Here is a 25402-nt window from a genome sequence, read left to right on the forward strand (position 1 = left end):
ATAGGTCTTTTACTGGTTTCCCCTAGAGTTTCCCTCGACCTTCATCTACCTCCTTTACTTGGACTATCTTCCATTCGATCCACAAATATACAATAGCCTTGATACAAATTAAAGACCAGCCTGCAATGTTCTTGTTAGAGAAATATGACATAAAACCATTAATATGGCCTTCACTTAATAATTTAAGCCCTTTGGATGAAATGGTTCTTTACATGGTATTAGAGCCTCTATGACCAAGTGGTCACAAGTTTGACCCTCACCGCTCCCATTCTATTAATAAATAATTAAATATTGTGGAATTTTTTAACACAGTTAGGTGGGCCAATCCATTGTCCATCTTCAAACCCAATGGACTCTTGTGTAAAGGGACATATTAGAGAATTATAATATAAAATCATTAATATGGCTTTCATCTAATAGCTTAAGCTTTTGGGTTAAATAAGTTTTTACAATTCTCATCCAAATGGAATTTAGATGTTTAAAATCTAAAGTAAGGAAAAGCCTACACGTTATGGAAGGAAAAACAATTCTAATATGCTAACAGCAATATCACGAAGCCACGGAAGCAAATCTGAGAGTCATACCCGAGGGGTCAGTATTGGCTGCGCTGTTGTTGAAGATGCAAAGAGCAGTTGCTGCAGACTTTGAATAAGGGTACACCTATCGATTTAATAAATGACATGAATGCTTTCCCAATTTTATATATATGTATGTATTCAAATCACGAAGAAAAACACTCAAAACTTGACCATTATGGGAAAGAAAAATCATTGTTATGTCAATAAAAACATGCAGCAACTTATTGCAAACACAATATTTGGACATGGGCTCCAAATTTGACAATAATGCAGTTGATCAGAAAGAATGTCTCAAACAATAATGCTTTATAGCTAAGTATTCAAATAGATCTGCATTAGGTGATGCTGGAGAGTAACTCCTATTTAGGGGCTGTATGTTTTCTGTAAATTATTACGATTTGACTTGTATTGTAATAGAAATCGAGATAATAGAAGAAAATTGGAAACAGATCAACAGAAATTATTTTTCACTACGCTCACTGATATCAGAGGCATGAGGTGGAATTACAATCAAAACAGAAATAGAAGTGGAATTACAATCAAAACAGAAATAGAAACGGAAAAAATGAACTATCCTGGGCACTTAGAGGGGCCCAATCTTTCCTCCACACCTTTCTTACAGAGATTCCTTGCCTGCTCTCTCTTTTCTCCCCCCTCCTTATACAAATTATTCATAAATAGAGAATCAATCACCATTTTTTCAGAACCAATCACCTATAATGATTAATACTGAACTAGCCATAATTAATTGGATCAATCACAATCAATCGCCATAAGTTCAGAATTAATCACTCGGGTGATTAATTCTGAACTAACCATAATTGGATTGCCTGTGACCCTTCCTAGAGTAAACTTTAATAATTGAGGTTCTATAAAGCAACCATCTCATCCAAAATCTTAAGCTTTTGGGTTGAATTAGTTCTTTACATGATATCAGAGCCTAGTTTCCTGGGTTCAATCCTCACCGCCCCCCATTTTCTTTGTGGAATTTCTTAGCACAGGTAGACTGAGCCTGATGCATCATCCATCTTTCAAGCCCATGGGCTCTCTTGTGAGGGATATGTTAGAGTATAATATAAACCATTATAGAAGCTCTCGCCTATCAGCTTAAGCTTTTGGGTTGAATTGGTTCTTTAGATGGTATCAGAACCTTCGTGTCATGGGTTCAATCCTTACCGATTTAATTAATAATTAATTAAGTCTTGTGGAGTTTGTTAGCACAGGTAGGTGGGCCTATGCATTATCCACCCTTTAAGTCTAGTGGTTCAACCCAAAAGCTTAAGCTTTTTGGTTGAATTAGTTCTTTAAATGGTATCAGAGCCTCGGTGTCCTGGGTTCGATTCTCACCGCCCTCATTTTCTTTGTGGAACTTCTTCGCGTAAGCTGGGCCCAATGGGCTCCCTTGTGAGAGGGCGTGTTAGAGATATATAAAATCATTAATATAGCCTCTCCCAACAACTTAAGTTTTTGGGTTAAATTGGTTCTTTACAGGTTCTGACATTGTTTTCCTAATTTCCTAGTTTTCTTATGTTAGGATTGTTAAGAGTATCTCAACTGATATGTAAATAGAAACTATGTATTTACTACAATTAGGATCAAGTGTATAAGGAAGAAAATTATTGTAATTAATTCCCACACTAATACATATATGTATAGAGCTACGTGTGGTCTATTTTGGGACACACAGAATTCAAGTCTTTATTTACCTAGTGTAAGTAGCAGGCCCTCAATTAGGAAGGTGTATGTGAGAAGAAATAAGGATGGGTCCAATGATCTAGTTGAACCAGGCCCTTTTAGAAATAGTCATTAGAGTTAATTGATACTGTTAGATATATTAGACAGAGTTACCAGATATTAATTAATATTATTAGATATAATAGATAAAATTACTTGATATTGTTAGATACAGTAGTTAGGATTACATGAAATTGGAGAATACTAGACCACATCAACAAAATATAATATTTTTTCCTTCATTATTTCTTTAATTTCTAGACCAGTTCTAGTTTCCTAATATTGGAGATTGTAAATGTATATATAATTAATCATTCTGAGGAATTCCTCAAACAATTCAAAAATCCTTTCATCCATCTCAAGAGGTGGCATTTGGAGTTGACCTCTTACGCTTCAGGATAAGAAGGAATGCCAGTCATAATAAATGCTAGCTTGTCTAAGGATGTCTGCCCTAGTTTGGTAAATATCCACCCGTCTATATATGTTAAATTCACAGAAACATCAGTCTCCAATGATTTAAAAAATTATATCAAATGACCCCCAACGCAACATGTAATACACTTACACCAATCAATGGCTTCTTATAGAAAATGATTTTGATTAATCCAACCATTAAAATATTATTACTTAGATGTTGCATGTCAAATTTTGAAAATTTAAACAATAATATGTGATGAAGGGGTTGATATTTTAGTTTCTTTAAAAGTATGTTGTACATTTATTTTGAGACATCTCAATGGAGTAGAAAACAACGTTAGATTAAGGTGAAATTTTATGAGCAATGATGTTCATCATACAAACTTTCAATCCAACGATGAATTTTGTGAGAAATTCATTCTACAAAAAGTTATGTATTGGTGTAAGATTGACTTTGATTTACACCACTGTCAAAATATCCTCATCCTCAGATTAAAATAAAAACGATATACTTTTGGCATCCAGAATAGCACTGTTATTTGCACTAGGCCACTGAGGGTTAAGATTTCTTTATGATACTATTACTACATACTAAGGTCTCTCAATTGAATCAAAAGCCATTATTGCTAAGATATCAAAACTTACGGTAGATTAATTTTCATGAAAAAACTTACAGTTCATTAATACACCTATTTCTGTCTTCTGGAAGAGAATTCTCAAGGTCCGACTGAAGAGTCACCAAATCTGAATGAAGAACTGATATTTGCTGGACGATGCCCGGTGCTGATACATATGTCGACACTGCAGCTTGAGTATCTAGTAAAAAAGGTAGAGTACCAAGAAAATGGACAAGACAGCTCATTAGAAGCTAACGAGATCATTATAACTCGAATAAATCATAATATTTTGATAAGTAAATCTTCACTTGAATAAATTTTTAGCATGTCTCTAATAGCATGCAAAAAATGATCACTGTCATGTACTCCCCCTTGTTCTTGAACATCAGATGCAGCTTGGATAAGGGCCTGACAACGACCCTGCAAACCATAAAAAAAAGTTCAAAAGATATAAGTAGAAGTTCCATGGTAAACTTTAATATGATTTTGAAACAAGGGATTATGAAGGAAAATATAAGAAATGGCAAGATAGCAGAATCCATATACCAATATAGTTTTAGGTTCAAAAAGTCCTAGCTCATGGTGAGATGGAAAATATCTTTTAGAAGGCAAACTCAAGGGCATTGTAGAGGCAAAGGGCAAAAGGAAGAGTTTATTTAATAAACTATCCTTAGCATTACATTATAAAAACCCCTTCCAACTATTTCATTTAAACCCCCAAGATTTTTCAATTGCAACCAAACCAACAAGCGATGAATGATATCTATTGTTGCATGATTTCCCCTCATATTGTTACAGACAGATATACAAAATACATGGGCGCATAATTTCAAATACACAGTTGTTTATAAAGAAATCTAAAAGATCACCATTCAATCCAGATGTATCCATGTGAAAACAGAATCAGACACGTCAGTTAGGAAGGAGTAAATAGAGAAATTTAAATAAAATAAGAGTAATACGATTACCACAATCGAATAAAATGTTCTAAAGAAAGTAATAACAAAAGAATCACAAAAAAATTTAAAAAAAAGGTGAAATGGAAAATTGTAGGGATACATACCACTCGTCCCTTGGTTGCGGACAAGTATGCTTGCAGCTCAGACTCAATTACTTTAAGCAATGAATATGCTCCAATCATGTTCTTCTTTTCCAATTGGCAGGCTATCTTCAAGAGCTGATGCCTGGCAAGCAGATCGATGAGATGGTTTATGAACTGCCATGAGAATTGAGGCTAGTTATCAAAGGTTAAATACATATTCGAAAATTCAAAGGTTAGAGATAATTCAACGAAATGATGTTAGTAGTGCCACAGATGATAATTTCAGGTATTGGACTAATGAAACTCTTAGATATCAATATATAAATTGCCTTAATAGAAGAATGAAGAAGAAGTAATCATGAGCTATTACATTTTATTAATGATAATGGTGAACTAAAGAAAAATAAACCAATCCAAGACTGTTAGACATGAGATGGATGAAAGGATTTCTGTATTTCTTAAGGAAATTCTCAACGTGATTAATTACATATACAAGATTTACAACCTCTAATATTAGGAAAATAGGAAAATAGGAAATCAGGAAAACAATACAAACCCATTCCAAACTATTTACAGAAAATACACAGCCCATAATAGGAATCTGCTTCTATGAGTGCAATAGACAATGGCCAAAGAGTGCTCCACGTGCCACCAACACACACAACTGAGTGTGACACAGGAGGAGAACCGCTGACCAGAGATAGCGTGCATGTGGGCATGTGCAGCAGCAGTTGAGCAAGAAACAATTGGGAATGGGCCAAGCTGGAGGAGACATTTCAGATCAAGGGGTCACCAGCCAAAAAAAAATGTCAGTCGGCGGCGGACAACAATGGACAGAGGCTGGAGATGCTGCTGGAAGGATGTCAAGGCAGAGGAAGGCTGGAAATCAAAGTGAAACATGGTTTACCCAAAAAAGTTTGAACCAGTGAACAGTTGGTCCACTGGGTATGCACGGATGAGAGTGGCCTCTCATTAGGCTCTAATAACATATTAAGGAGGAAAAAATGTTTTTCTACGAGAAATTCTGTGCATCCAACTACACAATGGAGAGTTAATTATATAGGTGACGAAGTAATAAATACAAAGATCATTCATATCCCTAACTACTGTAATTCTATGTTGTGGTTAGCCTATAAAATGAATCTATTGAATACTTCCCTACAGGAACGGATGTTTCCCAAATTCGGTACTTGGGGAATTTGAGTGAACCCTGTACCATTTGGTTTTAGTTTCCCACGTGAAACTATGTACTTCGACTTTCAAAAAAATGATGTATGACTAACTGTCAAGTAACTCTAAACAACTATGGGAACCATCTCAAACTGGATGTAAAGAACCTTAGGATACACCACCCCAAAAACTAGCTCAAAGGGTAGGAGTGTCCAAGGCCTTATAAACTCCACATTAGTTGCACATACAACCAAATTGGGACTATATATCTCAACACGCCCCCTCACACGAGAGCCCATTGGGCTTGAAGAGTGGAAGATGCAACAGGCCCAGCCTACCTGTGCTAAGAAAGTTTCCAAGAGAAAGTGGGCGGCGGCGAGGCTCTGATACCATGTAAAGAACCTTGGGATACACCACCCCAAAAGATAGCTCAAAGGGTGGGAGTGCCCAAAGCCTTATAAACTCCACATTAGTTGCACAGACAACCAATGTGAAACTATATATCTCAACACGCCCCCTCACACGAGAGCCCATTGGGCTTGAAGAGTGGACAATGCAACAGGCCCAGCCTACCTGTGCTAAGAAACGCCACAAGAGAAAGTGGGGGGCGGCGAGGCTCTGATACCATGTAAAGAATCTTGGGATACACCACCCCAAGAGCTAGCTCAAAGGGTGGGAGTGTCCAAGGCCTTATAAACTCCACATTAGTTGCACATACAACCAATGTGGGACTATATATCTCAACACTGGAGAATGTATACATGAATCTAGCCAACATATCTCAAGAAACAAGGACATATATACAAAAAGAAATAATAATAAAAAATAAGTGGCTAAATTTACCGCTTTCTGCTGGTTAATGTAGTACTCTTGGCGCATGACCTTCAAATCATAATCACCTAGGGGATAAAAGATTTGAACCACAATAAAATTGCACAAGGAGTCATCTAAAATACAAAAAAATAAATAAAATAAGGGTTTGTATTTTCTCTTGCAGTAGGAGGTATCTCCTCTTATGTTGCAGACTCAAAGGCACTGTGGGTCCCACCACAATAAATAAAAAAAAGAAATAGAAAAGAGGAGGCACACATTTCTATGTATCTCCAAGAAGAATATTGTTTCTCCTACTACAAGAGAGACATATTCCCCATAAAATAAAATTGAAATTATTCCCAGTAGTTGAGGGTCGAGAAAATACCTTGTAAAATGTATGTGTCTTGGAGTTGAGCTAGCTCCCAGCACAAATCTGGAATAGTCTAAAAAAGGGAAGAAAAAGTATTCAGATAAAAGAGCATATAATTTGATGGAACCAGGAAAATAACACTGAAATTGATATAAAGAAGAAAGTAATAACAACATAGAAAGAACAAGAGGAAAAACTCCACTTCAAGACAACAACCTAGCCTTGAGAGCTTCCCTATTTCCTCTCTTAATTCCCCAAATTACAAATAATATTCACCTAAACATCTATATATAACTAATTCCTAACTAATGGGCTTGGATACTTTATTGAAGGCCCATCATATTTAAACAAAGAAACAATCATAAAATGGAAGCGTTAGAGATATGATATAAAACTATTCATTATTCTTCACTTAATAACTCACTCTTTTGAGAGAGTTAGTTCATGACATAGTATTAAAGCCTCTATGACCAAGTGGCCTAGAGTCTGATCCTTGCCACCACCATTTTTCTAATAAAAAGTTGAATTTCGGCACAACATAGGTGGGACATTGATTGTCCACGTTTCAATCCCAAAAGGCTCTTGCGTGAGTGAGCGTGTTAGATATATAACGCAAAACCATTTATTTGTCTTCACCTAACAACTTAAGCTTTCACGAGAGTTGGTTCATTATAAGAATATTTTAGCACATTGAAGTGATAATATCCAAGGAAACCAGAAGGCACCCCCTACAACATAATTAGTCAGTATCATCTTTTATAATCATTTAATGACATAGTTCTGTTTCATCTGATTAGGTATTTCCAATTACTTCATTTTCTCCACAATTTTAGGTAGATTTTGGATCTAAATGTAAAATGCCATGATGAATTACATAATTGAATTAAGTCAAAATTGATTAACAGGCCAAACTTCAGGTCAATTGGTTAATTGACAAAGTGAAACATGTCAATTTGTTGAATAACTATCTTTTCCTATGTTCAAGGTATGTGTTGCCCTTTGTTCATTTTTGAATGAAACTAAACGTAGGCCATTGAAGCCTTAAAATACATAACTGTTAGCAGAATACTTTATGGGGTAGTTCTAAGTGTAATGCCTCCTATCTAGCAGTGCAGTTATTTTGGAAATGAATATGAGAATTGGCATCAGCAGATAAAATTTCATAAGAGGCTAACATATATGTCAACCTTAACAATATGGCTGGAAAAAGGACCAACTTTCCAAACAACTGACAAAAGAAAAAAGTGAACCTAGAAAATTTTGGGGAGTGGAGAATGCAATAATGCCTTCGATATTCACATGGTATGAGTATATAACTCATTGCGAATGCTAAATTGCAAATGATTTGACCCCTTAGAAAAGTCCAACCATTTTTATTGGAAAAACTCAATGGTATTAGCTAGAAGGTACAACAAGCCTTGGACACAAGCTAGGTAGTAACAAACCTCTGATAGCAGCTTTTCTTCATGGTTATAAAGATTTGAAAGTTCTCCTTTCAATTCAGAATGCTTTCTCCTGAACATTACACCACATGACATGATTACATTAACAAAAATCTATAACTTCAAAAACAAAAAGCATTTATGGTCAAAAGAATTTGTAAGTTCACCTTTCAATTCAAAATGTCCTGAACATTACACCACATGATATGATTTCACAAAAAAAATAAAAAAATGTTTAAAGAATTAAAAGAATTCTATGACATAAAAATGCTTTTGTAAATTGATCATTCATATATTCTTTGTACTTTTCCATTAAGGGATCACAAATGGAGTTATAAAAGTTACTAAGGCACAATGCCAAAAAGCTCATGCCATGGGTTTTGTTAGTTAGGACAGAAGGGTATTTGCTTCGAAGAATAAAGGCAATATATAGTACTTAGTTTAGACAGTTGGAGAAGTTGGTTAGTTAGATAAATAAATAGGGGGAAGTAATGGTGAGGGGATTGCTCAGGGAATTGTATTTTGAGAGAACTGAGTCTTTGGTTGTGAAAAGGTAGACCCTTGGAGGAGATATATTTTGCTTTGTTCTGTTCATTTTCAGTCAGGCAATAAAATCATTCTTTTCTAGCAGTTTTTGAAAAAATGGCCGTCCGGGAGGTCAGAATTTACAAATCTAAGACCCAGTAAATGTAAAGGCACTACAGAGAACATATTAACTAAAGCTATAAGTAGAGGCAAGTACCTAAGGGAATGAAGATCAAGATGAATGTGAGCTTCATCTGATGATACTTGGGATTTAAGTGTCATTAATACAGCCTGCTGTTTGGCATTCTCAACTTGTGCTTCCACCCATTGCCTTTCACTTACTCCAAATCTGTTATAATTTTACACAAACCATAAACACAAATATTGGTGGAATCTTAAAAACACAAGTCTGGTATCCAGTCTAATTAGATCACAGTACCCAAAAAAAATAAACAAAACAAAAAGAGCAGCTATTACAAAATGTGCTTTGGATATGTAAGGTCTCCTATCTAGATAATCAAGAAAGTGCTCCCAGCTATGAAGGAATTCTCCAAGCCCTGCTATAAGCTTCAAAAACATAGAAGTTCACACATAACCCCTACGCAAACTACCCCTCCCTTCTAAACATCAGATTCCATTTCTCTCTGTCTCTCTCCTCTAACTAACTTTCTTACTTTACTGCTCCAAAAACTGACCCACGCGCTCCTCCCCCGCTGGTTAGTTTTAGCCTTTTAGGCCTATGGGTATACACTTCTAGGTCTTGGGATTGGACATAGCCACTTGCTTTGCCACTTGAGGAATACCGGCTCCTCAATACTTGCCCCGTGAAAAGTTGACTTGTCCTCAAGGCAGAAATTAGAAAACTGGCCCCCCTGATGTTGGTTTCTTTCTCCCAATTAGCTTCTTCAACTGGTTTAGACTTCCAAAGAACCAACCATTCAGTCATTATTCCCTTGTGGTGGCTTGCCTCTCGAGTAGCTAACATAGTTGTTAGAATCGAAATCGGTCTTGTATCTAATCGTGAATCGTTGTATCATAAGATTTAGTATCGAATCGTGTATTGTATCACAATTTACAATTCGAAAGTAAAACCAATCTTTGCAATTTTCAATTAAAAAATTATGAAAAAGTCACTATTAAATAGGGATAGGAAACAAAGGTATAATTTGTGATTCAAATTCAAAAATGAATCAGAAAGTCACTATTAATTAGGGAAACAATCAAACAAATATTCAAATTAATACAAATCTCATCAATCTTAAAAAAAAAATGATGCAAATCTGAAAAAATATAGACTTGCACACAAGAAAATAGAATCTCTTAGAGAAGTTTTCAAAGAGCTAGAGTACAAAGGGAAAGAAATTGGAGGCTTAAAATACATTTTATATGATATTATATATTTTTAAATTACATTTTTTTATATTTCTGAATCTTACGATTCACTACGATTCATGATACAAAGAAACAGCCAAACAATACTGATGCGTATTGCAATTCAACAACCTTGGTAGCTAATATGGCTTCAAGTTTACCAGGAACACCATCATCTACTTCCAGGCCTAGAGGTAATTCACCTTTTGCAAAAAGATTCCCAGTTTCCTTCAGCTGCAAAAGATGAAAAACTTGGTTTATCCTAGGTGTATCTGACAACAAAAGCTTGTAGGCTACCTCTCCTAAATATGTTGGGACAAACATGGTGGAAGTCTTAAGGGGATAAACATCCAGAGCTTCAACAATTTTCTATGTGTGTAAGCATACACCAGAGTTTCCCTCCATAGACTCTCAATAAAAGCACCAATATTGATAAGTAATGTCTCTTATCTAGATAAGGGAGATAATTGCTATTAATACAGGAACTTGAAAACGAAGAAAATATAGAGAACAAGAGCAAGTGCTCCCAGCTATGGAGGAATTTCCCAAGCCCAGCTATAAGCTTAAAAAACAGAAATGTTCACACACAACCCCTACGTAAACAAAGTAACAAACCAATTTTGTCTTATATGGTAGTAATATAGTGTTACGACTTTTAGTTAGGGGCATTTATGATTGTCATGTAAAGATAACTAGACTTGTTAGTTAGGTAGTTAGATGGCTATGGGCTTTTGGAGAAGAGCTTAGATACTATATAAGGGCAACATTAGTTCTGTCATAAGCATCTTGGAGATTGTATTGCAGAATTGACTGAGTAGTTTCTCAATGTGACGGGAATTCTCCCTTGTGAAGAGCATAGCTATTGTGTTTCTTTTTCCTTAATCAATAAAGTTTTTCCTTTTCATCTTCAATCTTCCCCCTACTCCCCATTCAATTTCCATTTTCCAAATCCAGAGTTGTAACAATTGGTCCAACCTGCCGGATCTTTGAGGGGGTTAATGCAATGGGAGTACATCTTGGAGCTCTGAAGAATTCTGCAAATCAGATCAAGAGCAGGACCACGATCAGCCAGCAAATCAAAATTCAATGACAAGTTGTAGAAAATAATAGAGATTCTTGATAGGTTGGTGGAGAAATGGAAAACACCAATTTGCGAAATCAAGAAGCACGATGTTGATGGAACTCTTGCAAATCCAAACCTAGAAATGGGTGCGCAGAAAATGGAGGTAGAAGAAGGTGGGTTTCTCGATTTGTCTAAGGAACCCGAAAAAAATGTTGAAGCCTCTTCAATCATGGGTAGCTGTGTTTTGGAATCTATTCGTGTATTGGAGACGAAAAACGAAACAGAGACGACAGAAAAAGTGCAGAAAGAAATGCAGAGAAATCAAGAAGAGGAGTTATCCTTTGAAATCAAGGAACCTCAAGATCCCATTACTGAAACAGAGTCTTTCTCTATCATGGGTGTTTGTGATTCAGTTCCAAAGAGCCATCAAGATCCATCAATTAAATCACATACACCACAAACTAAAAAAAGTGGTTTGAAACCCAATGTGATGGAAGATTATTCTCGGGTCTGCATGGTTAAATCGGTCTTCTTTGCATAGGTGTACACCATTGATTGGACTATGAAGGTGGAGAAACCATTCGAGGTCCAAGGAGTTCAGTCATCGAAGAAGATGCTCAAAGAACCACGCACCAAATCTGACTTTGATATGGGAACGATCAAGGAAAAAACTAAAGTTGTTGAGAAGTTCATGACAACAACCATTGGAAGAAAAGTGATATGTTGCCCTCTAGCGATCCCACCGACACCAAAGCATCCTGAGTCAAGCCCTTGTGCAGTGAACGATGAGTCTTGCCCAGCTGGGAAGATGTGGTTGTGCACCCTTCAAGGTAAAAGTATTGCATGGGTTTAAGAAAATAAGAAAATGGGAAAGGCAAAATTGAAATTAGGCAAAATAGGTGTGAATGTTGTTGACTTAATGGGCTAGGCCTAATTTTTTACTGAAGCTGGACAGGTGTATATGAAAATTACACTAAGTTTCAGTTTAAAAAAATGTTGGGGTCGGGATTCAGCAGTTCTTTGTCCCAAGAGGGACTCTTGCAAAGCGTCCCCATCGTGCTGTCAAACGTCTTCGCGTTGCCCACAGCCTGTAGTCAGCAAAGGATTGTGACCATTGGTACTGATTGCACGGACAATCAGGTCGAAAATTTTCCAGGTGAGATTCACGGGTTCATAGATTGGTATGGGTTTTTCGATAGATTGGAATACGTCAATTTAGAATGAGATTCAGATTTAGGGATTTCGAATGCCTTGTTCTTGCAGGAGATCAAGGGAAACTTAGTCACTCAGTGCTTGCTTGCATGGTGTAGAAGGAGTTCATTTAGAGGTTCCCAAGCGCCCATTTGTACAACCCTAAACAAGAAGCTCTATCCTGGGAAATGTGGGAGTCACTAGAACAGCAAGTGGAGGATATCAATCCACTAGCCAACGAAAACAATGTGTTTTCGTGGGACCATGGTGGACAACAACAATTAGCCCAAGAGCATATTATAAACATCCTTCCTTTATGGGGGTTTAGCATCGCCCACTATGATTGACAAGGGAACAAGGGACAAAAAAAATGCCTATGATTCTGAATTGGGAGTTTCTAGGCTACAAGTGGTACAACCATGACCCATTGAAGTCAACTTTTTACTGCAAGACAAAGGATGGGGATCACACAAGGTTGGATTGATTGCAAATGGTGAGGACAAGCCAGTTAAGGTTTTGAATTTCAAATTGAATCAGCAGGAAATTAAGAAGAAAAATCCAAGCTACAATAATCAAAACATTTTTCAAGGACACAACGGGTTCAGCCTATATGAAGAATACTTACTTCAATATAGCTTGTCATTTTCACTTTTATAGAGTGTAGCCAATGAAATTGAGAAGTACTTGAAGTCAATAGTAGCCGAAGTCGGCAGAGTATGCACTGAACCCACTCAACTGCTTAGCTTAGAATGCAGGTGTTGTTTCTGTTAATACATAGGTCTCCTAGAGACAATCTGAGAGTCAGATGGACCAATGTACTTCCTTATTGATATGAATAAATTTTATGAATAAAAGCATTCTTTATCTTGTTTCATATTGCATGTGTCAAATATTGAATATGAGTAACTGGATAAAGCCCTTAGAATGGAACGAGTGTCACATTGAGGATCTGTGATAGGGATCACGATCATGAGGGCTCAATGACACCACACCTCCATTGCCAGAAATATGTTCCTAATCTAGAGATACCGATAATGGGTATTGGTGATCTCGGGTAAGACTAGCACGGCTCAGCTACTTGCATGGAGATGCAAGGTAGAGTCCTCGTGAGCTACAGACATGGAGATGTCTTAGTTGAATCATGGGTGGACCTATTGGAGAATAGCCCGTACTGAATTGACCCACAAAGAGACACTACAAGGAAATCACACAGATAGTATTAATAGGTAATGTCTCTTATTATTTGTGTCTTTCTTTAGACCTGACGTTGTCATATAGACCTGTGCTCTGGAAGGATTGCTTTGATTGTATACCTTGTCTGCCTGAAACATGGAAACTCGTAGGTATACTCTTGGGCATACCCTAAGGACTCGGGGCTAGTGTGACAAGCTAAAGGAATTTGTCAATCTCTGAGAGAGATTAGGTTATCCGTAGACCGGTGAAACCGGGATGACATTTACAGGACTCAAGAATCTATGCATAGTAAAGGAGTCATGAGATGGCCCATTCTTTAGAGTCCGTAAATGAAGATTCCCTGTTTCGGCAAAAGCTAACCCTAGACCGCATGGGTTGATACATTTTTCTTGACCTAGGTCAATGGGACGGATAACCAAGACGAAAGGACAATTCACACGGTAACCAAATAGGTATAATAGGTTGATCATTTGATGAACTCAACTAGCTCTGGGACAACAAAGCATTGTTAGTGCTCTGTGTTGTCATTAGATGGATTGAACCTAATGGGCCCAAGCCCATTTATGTCAGTGGCTATGTTGGGCCTGATGGGTCACACATAAACACCTTAAGTTGTCTTGAATTCTAACATATATGGTTTGGGCCCAATAAGGGATAATGGGCCTAAGTTGGTAAAGCCCACATATTGGGCCAAGAGAGGGTAGGTGGCATCATAGGCCGAGTTGGACTTGATCCATGATGTAACCAAATTAATTTAAATGTTAAATTAATTCTAATTTCGAATTTAAAATTTGAATTTAAATAAAAATAATTTAAATTCTAATTTCAAATTTCAAATTTGAAATTTGAATTTAAATATAGTCATTAAACTAGATTTAATAAAGATGGAGAAAATAAAGGAAACCAATCAATTAGATTGATTGACCAAAATTAAAAAAACTAATTAATTAAATTAATTGGTTGAAATTAGAGAAACCAATTAATTGGATTGATTGGATAAAATTAAGGAAACCAATTAATTAAATTAATTGCTGAAATTGGGGGAACCAATCGATCGATAAAATTAAGGAAATTACCCAATAAGATTGACATTTGATGAGGGTGCTGATTTGACCTAGTCTTAGGTTAATGAGGCGCCACATATATATAGCCCCTTTTCTTCCTTAGTTTCGTAACTCTTCTTCTCTAGTTTTCTCCACTGAAACCCTAGCCAACACACATCAATGTGGCGGCTATCTCTCCTTCTCTTGGAATAACCAGAGGCACCACTCACTCTCTGTTCTTCTCTTGAGTCTAGCAACCTCCATTGAAGGATATTGGGCATTCGAAGAAGTGTTCTTCTCTTACAAGACAACAAGGTGGTGTGGATTTCCATCGAGGACTTGTGTTCTTCAAGTCTGAAGAATTGATCAAGTACGCATCTGATCAAGAATAGTTATCTGAATAAAGATATCAACTTTAAACCCTAACATGTCTATTGCATGATTCATGGGTTGAACATGATTGAAGGTGGGCAAAGGTTGCTTCTTCCGCACAAAATTTTTAATTTTTCCCTCCTTTATGTTCATGGCCTTCAAAAGGCAACTTTCAGTTTCCAGATTCCAACCTTTGAGGGCAAGGTTGTTTCGAAGGGGCGGCATTGTTAACGACCTTTAGTTAGGGGCATTTATGATTGCCTAAGATAGATAATCACTGTCAAGTAAAGATAGTTAGACTTGTTAATTAGGTAGTTAGATGGTTATGGGCTTTTCGAGAAGAGCTTAGATACTATATAAGGGCAACATTAGTTCTGTCATAAGCATCTTGGAGATTGTATAGTAGAATTGACTAAGTAGTTTCTCAGTGTGAAGGGAATTCTCCCTTGTGAAGAGCATAGCTCTTGTGTTTTTCTTTTTCTTTTTTTCAAGAAATATATTTCAAGTATTAAAATTTACAGTTGTTGTTACAATAAAATTGTTACGGCCAGAACTCAAGAGCAAGCTCTTCTCAAGGGGCACTCCTCTTCACACTGAGAGACTCCTCAGTCAATTCTACAATAAAATCCCAAAGATGCTTATGACAGAACTAATGTTGCACTTATATAGTATCTAAGCTCTTCTCCAAAAGCCCATAACCATCTAACTACCTTACTAACATGTCTAATTATCTTTACATGACAGTGATTATCTATCTTAGGCAATCATAAATGCCCCTAATTAAAGGTTGTAACATATAGGCATGGTTTTCAAACACAGGTATATATATATATATATATATATATATATATATATATATATATAGGGCTTAACATTTCTGCAGCAGCCGTAGATAGTGTTATCTACAGCTGACACAGAAAAGTGGGCCCCACGACTTTTAAAAAAAAAAAAAACTCAAGATCCGTTGCCGTATCCTAGGAACCGGACGCGGATCCTTGCTTGCTGTAGGTACAGCAGCTGCAGAAATTATTTTGCCATATATATATATATATATGGGAAAAACATTTCTCAAGCAACTTGAGATAAGTTTATTTCCGGCTATTTCAAAACTACGTCGTTTTATTTATTTATTTTCTTATATTAATTGATTCACCTTTGAATGGTTATGATTCCCTTTTTCTCTTTCTTTCTTTATCACCATTGATCCATCTTTGTACGGTTATGATTTAGTAACCGGAGATAAGATTATCTCAAGTAACTTGAGAAATGATAAGCCCTATATATATATATATATGACCATATCTACAAATCTGGTAGTAAAACTTGGTACATAATAAATCATTCCAGCAAGTAATCTGCAATGTTATAGGAAAAGACATACATTGAGCGAAGCCGTTGCAACTCAGATACTCGTTGATGGTGTGATTTTTCTAAATCTGCTCAAACAAAAAACAACAGATCCAGTTAACAATATGCTAGTTTATACAGGATACATATATCTGTCCATACGCCACAGCATGGTGGCATTTAATATATAGAGCGAGGAATAGATAGATTTTTATGAGCCTCGGATTTGTTCAGACTCCAGAATCTCTAGGAGCATCTTTATTTGGTTCAGCACAGTTTTAAGCGAAGTAAGGTCAGTATATTTTATCAGTCTTTCAACTGCAGCTTTATGCTGTATAGAGTTGGAACAGAATGCCAGAATAACAGAGCTACAACCCACAAATAAGTAACTAAAACCCAAACGAATCCTCTTTTTAACTGTTAGCTAGTTTTCGCATCAGTAAAATAATAATAATAATAATTATCTTATATATAATAAACTATATTTATTTTGATAAGAATAAAGTAAAAAGCTCATTTTCACTGCTAGTATGGAGGCAGAAAGATCCAATCAAAATTTGGAAATCATGATGGATAACTACTGTATTGAGGATGAGGAAAAGTAATAGTGAATTGTAAGAGCTTGAATGTATACCTCTAACATAGATATTTGAGATGTCATCAAGATTCACCCAAGAGCATTTAGATTTTCCCTCCTCAGCAACAAGTCGGAATGGACCCTGATATTGAATTTAAAAAGAAAAAAAGAAAACATAAAAGAGCATCAAGACCCAAACAGACAAGAAATTGATAAAAATGTTTAACACATCATTTTCAGAAAATATACTAAAAAGAATGGGTGACACCCAGATAGTTTAATTTAACAATAACAACCTTATCCCACAAGGTAGGGTCAGCTACATGGATGAATCAACACCAAAAGAAGGACAAGAAGTTTAAACCGTGATTTTCAAGATTTCATTTACCATCTACATAAATACAGAGGAAACAAATGTGAAAAGTTCATCTCGCATGATCGCTGACAAGCTCAGAATCTCTTGAAATATTTACATGAAATACCAATATATATGGCATGAACAGATCTGAAAAGAAAAAGAGCACTTTTGAGAACAGAGGAAAGCTTACAAGTATCAGTTACACAGATTTAAGTAGAGTGTTTCAATTTGCAACAAGAAACCTAATATTCTTTCTTTCGGAGGAACCATTTGGCAAGGGATACATGAGATTGACCCACAGTGTCTATCCTGAGTCATAATCAAACCCATGCATCAGAACTTACAATAACTAAACTAATTTTATAAGTCCATTAAGATCAAGAAGCGACATATGTCTTTAATTCTACATTTTCTTTTCCAACCTTCTTAGTCTTTTCTCCATTCTAGGTTGTTCTATTATTAGTCACAGTTCAGCAAGAAAAACTACGATGCAAAGCTTGTACCATGTCTCAGATTAAAAGCCTCATGGCCACAAAGAATTGCGGAAATGACAAACTAGGAGATAGTTTGTGGCCACAAAGAATTCCGGAAATGATAAACTAGTCCAGAAGACTCTCCATAAGCAACAAATCCAGGAGGTTGCTCCATAGAGACTTATTCAATGAGATCATCAAGGAGAAAAACATTCTTGATAGCCATAGATGAAAACAAGTGAATAGAAGTCATTTTCACCACTAGAGAAAAGGTTTACATATAATCCAAGTCAAAAACCTATGTGTACCCTTTGGCCACCAAACAAGCCTTAAGATTATCAACCTGACCATTAAAGCCAACTATAACTATAAAGATCCATTGACAGCCTACAATAGACTTTCCAGGAGAAAGAAGAACAAGGTCCCAAAACCCATTTCTCTTAAGTCCACATATTTCATCAACCATAGCTTGTATCCACCCAAGATAGGATAAAGCATCACCCGTAATCTTAAGAGTAGACACTAAAGAAAAAGAAGAATAATAAATAAAATATGAAGAAGATAGGCAACGATCACTCATATTAACATGAATCTTTAGTAAAGGACATGAGACAAGCAAGACAGCAAGGCAGGTGGCTAATGGAAAATAAACTAAATATCAACCAATGACATAAAGCACATTATCAACTGGGAGAGAGGGGGAAAGATGGATGATACCAACCCCTTAGAACTATGTTTTGAACCATTAGCTAAGGTGACAGTTGGCAAATAACCAGAAGTATATACGGAAGAGAAAAAAGACTTGTTACTAGAGATATGATCAATGGCACTATAACCCCAAACCCAAGGATCAAGGGATGGCGACTAAGAGAGACCAACAAAAGGATTACCTGTGTGCACAATAGAAGCAATTGAAGTGGAGGTTTGACTTTGCCCAAGCCACTTAAGGAAATAACCAAAGCAGCTAGTGTTGGGGAAGGACTTGCGGATGGTACCGTGAGATCAATTGTGTCAAATGAAACAGTTAAGGCAACATTGGTTGTGCGAGGAAGACGTCCATGGAAATTCTAACACCTGTCAACAATATGCTCTAATCGGTGACAATGATCACACTAAGGACGAGATTTACCATACTCGTGCAAATGACCACAATGACTCAAGGGCGAAGGAAACAACCGCAACAATAGCAGGTGGTACATCCAAATCATAAGGTTGTTTGGTTGGAACTCGTAGCAAAGTGGACAAATCCGTGTTCAAATTCGGGATATAGTAGGAAATCCCAAAATTTGATCATGAGTGGTAGAATACACTTGGGGCAAACCATACCAGGCTAATAGCATACAGAAGGTACTGTGTTGATCAAGCTTCTTGGCAGGGGTTGCAATGGAAGGGTAGATTGTCGTTGAAATCATATAGAGCCCCATGAATCTCCCCCAAATATGCAGACATAAAACCGTCAAACCTCTAAAGAGCAATGGTAGTCATGGTGCTTCAATCCTTTGATTGATGGAAGTACTATGCCCAACTAAACCAATGCTCTTCACCCACTTCCCATTGTTTGCCTTTGTCCTTATCCCCAGTAGACTCTATATGGTCTTCCTATCAAAACTACTATCATTAGCAACAGTGAGGGATGTCATTGAACCATCTCTTCCTCTAACCTTATATACATTAGGGTTGGCAAACGGGTCAACCCGGCTCGACCCGGCCCAACCCGCATTCAACCCGTAAAAATCGGGTCGGGTTAGGGTTGGCTCGAAAAAATAAACGAGCCAGAAAGCCCAACCCGAGCCGGGTTAGGGTTGGCTCGCGAGTTGGCTCGATAATCAACTCGCGGGTTGGCTCGGAAAAAAGCTTGCGGGTTAGCTCGAAATGATGCCAATGGGTTGGCTCGTGGGTTGGCTCAAAAAAATTGACATATACCATACATACGTATAACAGTGCAAAGCAACACACATCGTACAAGACCAATCCTCAATCAGACACAAAGGACAAGTATTGTGCTATGAAAAATGTAAAGTTAACTATTGTTATTCATTATCAGAAGCGTGCATTTACAATGATACTGAGTTCGAGTATTTTGCGATGAACAATGTAGTTCATGAGCAATTTGCACGGCATAAAACGGTAAAATACAAGTTACATAAAAAATCTCTACACGACCGGATAAACTTCCAGAGAAGATAAAAGGGCAGAACACATGATATATGCATACTTTCTTGGTTGAAAAACGTATATTTTTACAGAGCTTCTTAACTATCCAACAACTAGGATAAAGAAGAATAGACATCTATTGAATGCGGGTACACACTAGTGGAAGTGTGGAACCATTGCTTAGAAGGAAAATCATGAACGTAGCAGTTTGCTTTAAAATAGAATTCAGTAAAAATGAAATGGAAATACTATCTTGGCTCCAAATGGAAATAGGAAGAGTTCTGTGCACCAGAAGCATAATAAAATTTCAAAGATTTTTAGCAACTGTGCTCTGAACTAAGAGAACACCACCATAAGACAACTTGTATTAACATCTATACATCTATATCTTGCAGAGTGTTGTAAAATGTTTTGAGATTTGCATCAGACTATCAAATAGCCAGCAAACATCGAGCTCTATATCACCGTCCCCTCTTGGTTTAGAAAACAAAGTGAGAAGACCTTACTGTGATGGTGATGGTCGCAGGTTCTTCGATTGCAAAGGGCTGTCCGAGGATGGTGATGGTCGCAGCCTTGCAGGGTTCGGCCGTTCGGTTGGGCAAAGGGGGCAGATTAGCTAATTTAGCTCGTTAGGGTTGGAAAAAAAAGAACGAGAAAGAAAGTGACGATATTATATTATTATTAATTAAATTAAAAAAAAAAAAAAAAGCCAACCCGCGAGCTGGCCCGTTTGACCCGCGAGCTAGCTCGTTTGAGTTAGGGTTGTATCGAGTCGGGTTGAATCGAGTTGGCAGCTCATTTAAGCCAACCCAACCCGACTCATTTAGGACGGGTTGGCTCGTTTATGCCAACCCTAATATACATTACAAGCCCTAAGTGCAATCTATATGGCAATATCCCGATGGGTTGGATTATCCTTGGTGTGGTTTTCTCTTTCTCAATTACCATGGCTCCTGTTAGAATGTAATATAAAATCATTCATATAAATCATTCATATGTCTTCTCCTAACAACTTAACCTTTTAGGAGAGTTGGTTTATAACATGATAGTATAGCCTCTATGACTAAGTGATCTAGACCTCCTCCTTCCCATGGGCCTATTGTATATAGACCCAAATCCTCGATTTGAATACTCGTAAGATCAACTCAGCATTTTTTCAATCCTCCACCTTTTGAGCCATCACCATTAACGAATGAAGGTCCCAAAATTGATCATCCTCAACTTAACTTTCACCTCATCATTCAATCAAATCAAAAGTGCACCACATATGAAATCTTCATCATCGTAATAAAGCAAAGCTGAAAGGAGCTCGAACTTTGCGAAACACTCCCAAACTGACTCCCCTATCGCAATCTCATTAACACCTTGTATGCATTTTCTAAAAAGGCAATCAAAAACTTTGCCAACAATCCCTAGTGAATCTCCAACCAAATCACCACCCTCATCCACGGTCCCCCTACTAGAACCAATTCAACACCCTTCTATTCAAACAAACCAATGCCACAAACACCTCCACCTTCGATATCCGATTAACATTAAAACAACACTCCACTCTATACATTCACCCATAGCGATCCTCGCCCCTAAAATAAGGCATTTCAATCTTTTTCACCCGATCCTTTTTTCTTAAGTATTCTCCACCAACAGATAAACCATTGTTGTTTCTCCCACCATTACTGCCTTCACCTTTTGGGTCACCCTTTCTGTTCCTAGCTATTACTTTTATGGTGCATTTAAGAACAAATGGAAATTGTAAGTGATCAATAGGCCAGGTTAGGGGGGTTGGGGGGGGATATTCTCAAAAACATATGCAACTTCAGCAAATGTGAAACAGCAATTGGAAATTGCTATAATGCAGTGGAACAAAGTAAAGGGTAAAAAAAGAAAAGAGGCCAGCGTATGAGGCTCCCATCACTGTGAGATGTGCGAAGGGACATATGTATGCAAGTAATGCAACCTTTCCCCCATGAACAGTGAGGTTGTTTTCACAACTCAAACCATTGAGAATAAGGCAGCAATCTTTACCACTTCGCCAAGGCTCGCCCTCTAAAAGGAACCTGATGGGCCTATAATAAATAATCCAAGCCCATTGGTATCTTAAGTTAGGATTAGTATATATAGAAGTTTAGGGTGATGTTTCTATTATGCATGTATTCAAAATATTTGGAGTGGGGTTTTGGGAAAAGATCTCTTGGGATCTCTTTGGCCTAGGTATATTGGCTTGAAAATGAGTGAGGTCTTTTGGTGTTTATTTTCTGCATTTTATATTGTATTAGTGTATGTAAAAAGAGACTATGCCTCCATTGTTAATGAATTCAGTAGTGTCTTTTTCTGGGTTCCATCAATTTGGTATCAAAGCACTTCCGATCTAGGGGTGTTTCCGATCCAGATCTGAAAAAGAAAAGAAAAAAAAAAGAAATGGAAAACAAAGTGAACAGAATGGAGAGGAGCTTGGATCGATTGGAAGCAAGCATGGACCGAGTAGAAGAAGGAATGGATCGAGTTGAATACGTTGTTCATCAACTTCAGAAAACAATTTGGGCGTTCATAGAGCGCATGGATCCTTGTTTTGCAGAAGAGAAAAAAGCGAGAATCAAAGAAATAGAAGTCGGAATCAAAAGAAATGCAACAGAAAAAGAAGAAAAAACAGTTGTTGAAGAAGAAGACGCCGAAGATCGCGAGGAAGAAAAACAAATCAGCGAAGAAGACAGATCCAAAACAGAAGAAGACGAAGAAGCAGTAGATTGTAAAACCAAAGAATATGTCGAAGAAGAGGAAGAGGAAGAAAAAGCAAAAGAAGAAGAAGAAACTGAAGGAGGAGAAGAAGAGATTGAAGAAAGACAAGAAGAACTAGAAGAAGAAGACCAAGATAGGTCTCACGTTTTGTTGATGACGAGCGTGGAAGAGCAACGGTCGACGATGCAAGAGGTAGTGATAAGTGTCCAAGACACTATATTTTTATGGTTAAAAAGAGTTCAAATAATAATTAAAATAGTTAAAAATATAGTGTTAAATAATAAAATAGTAAAACAGAATAGATTGCCAACAAAAAGATAAGATTCTAATATTTGTTATTGTTTCAGGTTGTTTCATACTAGAATAACAAATTGCAATGAAGAAGGATAAAGGCAGTTGCAAAGGATAAAGTTCAAGAAAAATAAAGAATTAATCAAAATTAATCCTCAGCGAGCGGATCCAGAAATTAGAAGCCCAAATTTTACCCTTCAAATACAACGTGAATGAAGCCGTGAAAATCATTCTGGAAAGCGAAGGAAAAGTCAGAGACAAACACGAAGGCAGGAGCGGAAGAGTAACGCTGGAGCGATGCAGAGGAGAAGGGAGGAATCCAATCTGCATCATTGATCGTCTTCCTTAATCAAGTTTCATCATGAACTTTATTTATTTTACAGTTTATTTTAATTCTGTCTTTATAATTATGAGTAGCTAAATTATTTTAGTAGTTAGGAAGATACAGAACCAATGGGTTCTTAGTTGATGTTTGTTTATTCTTATGAATTACATTCTTGTTTCTAAATTATGCAATCAATCTGATATTTATGCTTAGTTTTATTTATGACTTGATCACTCGTAGATAAACATGAGTCATATATGACAATAGCGATGTTGGTATGTGATTCTGATTGGTTGATTGCTGGAATTTGCATGATCTAGGGATAGACTTGTGAATTTTATAACTGTGAGTTCTTGCGTTAATGCTTATTTTATGAAAAAGTACTAAGGGATTAGGCTTTGGATTAGAATAAAGAATTAGATTACCAAAGGATTGGGATTTAGTCAATTATAGAAAGAGCTGTTAATAATTTAATCTTGAATGTAATCGTAAGAATAGGCAAACTCGTTAAGAAACCATTGGGGAAGTTGAATCCTAACTACGCCTTTTTATTGAAAACTTAAATCAATTTCTTTTATCTTTAATTAATTCTGAATTAAATTTCTAAAATATTAAAAACCAAAAATAAATTTATAAATTCTGCTTTTAATATAATCACGATATCCTCAAGAAAACCTTTAATGATCGATCCAACTTTGATTAAATAAATAAATTATTGCTTGGTCATCAGTCCTCGTGGGATCGACAACTCTACTTTATCACTTTATTACTTGTACGACGGGTGCACTTGCCGAGTTCGTCAACAGGTAGCAGGGACAGAGACGGACATGATGTTGGATTGGGTGATTGGGATTATGGACCGAGGAACAAGTGGGCCTAATTCAAAAGGAGAGGGTCATTATTCACAACCCACATTAATAATCCAGCCCATGATTCAGCAAGGAATAATAGAAGTGAATGATGGCAATTGGATGGGCTTGAATCATAATGGGCCTAACTCCATTCAAAGGGGATCATATCTGGTTGGGGGAAATTCACTGAGGTTGGCCCTAATCCAAGAAAAGAAACATCTAGGTTTGTGCTAAATTTCAAAAGAGAAGGCCACGAGAAGGTGAAGAAAAGCGCTTTGGAGAAGATGGTGCTGCAGAAGAACGAGAACCAGGAAAACGACAACAATGAGGATCAGAAAATGAGGAGCAACAAATTCTTGGTCAACATCATAGTTATCAAATGCAGATTGCGGCATGTCACGGCCAACCCCCAAAAACGCTATAGAGTTATAGCGGTTTGCGGTTGCGAAAATAGCGGAATAAATATATGACAGAAATAATGACAAAAAGAAACATTTTTTAAAAGCAGAGATAGCAGAAGTGACAGAGAGAGACATAGATAGACTAAAAAACCCTTAAATTTTTTCTGTTACACATTTAAATTTAGGACAAAATTGACATTTTGCCTTATAACAGCAATATGGCCGCAAATGCTATCACAGTGGCCGCTATTGTGTTCCGATGCAGTGCGGCGCGATTTCTTACGGCGAGGCACCGCAACGCCCATACTGCGCGGCTCGCGCCGCTTTTGCGGCGCAATTAACTACTATGGTCAACATCAACATCCTAGGTTGTGCGGGTCCCGTAAGGTTTGTGATAATTGAATCTGAAATATATTGTATATTCAAGTGTGTAAGTCTGTACAAGGCGGCTCTCTATTTATAGAGACTAAAAGACCTAATGGGCCAAGCCCACAATCTAGACTATTCTAATAATAATAAATTAATATTATTTCTAACACTCCCCCTCAAGCTGGTGCGTATATATCAAAAGCTCCCAGCTTGTTACAAATATGATCTATTCGGGGACCTCTAAGAGCTTTAGTGAATACATCCGCAAGTTGATCATTGAAATTGACAAATGTTGTCTCGATCTCCCTTGACTGGATCTTTTCTCTAACAAAATGACAGTCAATTTCTATATGCTTGGTCCTCTCATGAAAGACTGGGTTAGAGGATATATGCAAAGCGGCTTGGTTGTCACAAATGAGCTTCATAGGCTTTTGTTCACAGAGATGGAGTTCCTTCAGCATTTGTCTCAGCCAGATGAGCTCACAGGTTGCATTTGCCATTGCCCGATATTCTGCCTCCGCACTGGATCTGGCGACCACAGTTTGCTTCTTACTCTTCCAAGAGATCAAATTTCCTCC

At 37.0% G+C, this 25402-nt stretch overlaps 1 protein-coding gene across 2 annotated transcripts in view; it reads right to left on the bottom strand.

Moving 5' to 3' along the window:
• LOC133296272 (AUGMIN subunit 3-like) overlaps positions 1–25402 on the bottom strand; it is a 39556-nt gene that overhangs the window by 3622 nt on the left and 10532 nt on the right. The window contains exons 7-16 of one of the 2 annotated variants that reach the window (XM_061495218.1): positions 16924–17008; positions 16324–16378; positions 8926–9057; positions 8187–8256; positions 6757–6814; positions 6402–6457; positions 4410–4562; positions 3655–3766; positions 3404–3545; positions 585–660 (exon numbers count right to left, since the gene is read on the bottom strand). In XM_061495218.1, coding sequence (XP_061351202.1) covers positions 585–660; positions 3404–3545; positions 3655–3766; positions 4410–4562; positions 6402–6457; positions 6757–6814; positions 8187–8256; positions 8926–9057; positions 16324–16378; positions 16924–17008 — 939 coding nt within the window. Of the gene's footprint in view, positions 1–584; positions 661–3403; positions 3546–3654; positions 3767–4409; positions 4563–6401; positions 6458–6756; positions 6815–8186; positions 8257–8925; positions 9058–16323; positions 16382–16923; positions 17009–25402 lie in introns of both variants that reach the window. The other variant, XM_061495219.1, reaches the window with a different exon arrangement.

Source organism: Gastrolobium bilobum, unplaced genomic scaffold (assembly GCF_033153095.1).
Source record: "Gastrolobium bilobum isolate Gb01-03AN ecotype WA unplaced genomic scaffold, APGP_CSIRO_Gbil_v1 utg11829, whole genome shotgun sequence".
In the NCBI taxonomy this organism is placed as follows: domain Eukaryota; kingdom Viridiplantae; phylum Streptophyta; class Magnoliopsida; order Fabales; family Fabaceae; genus Gastrolobium; species Gastrolobium bilobum.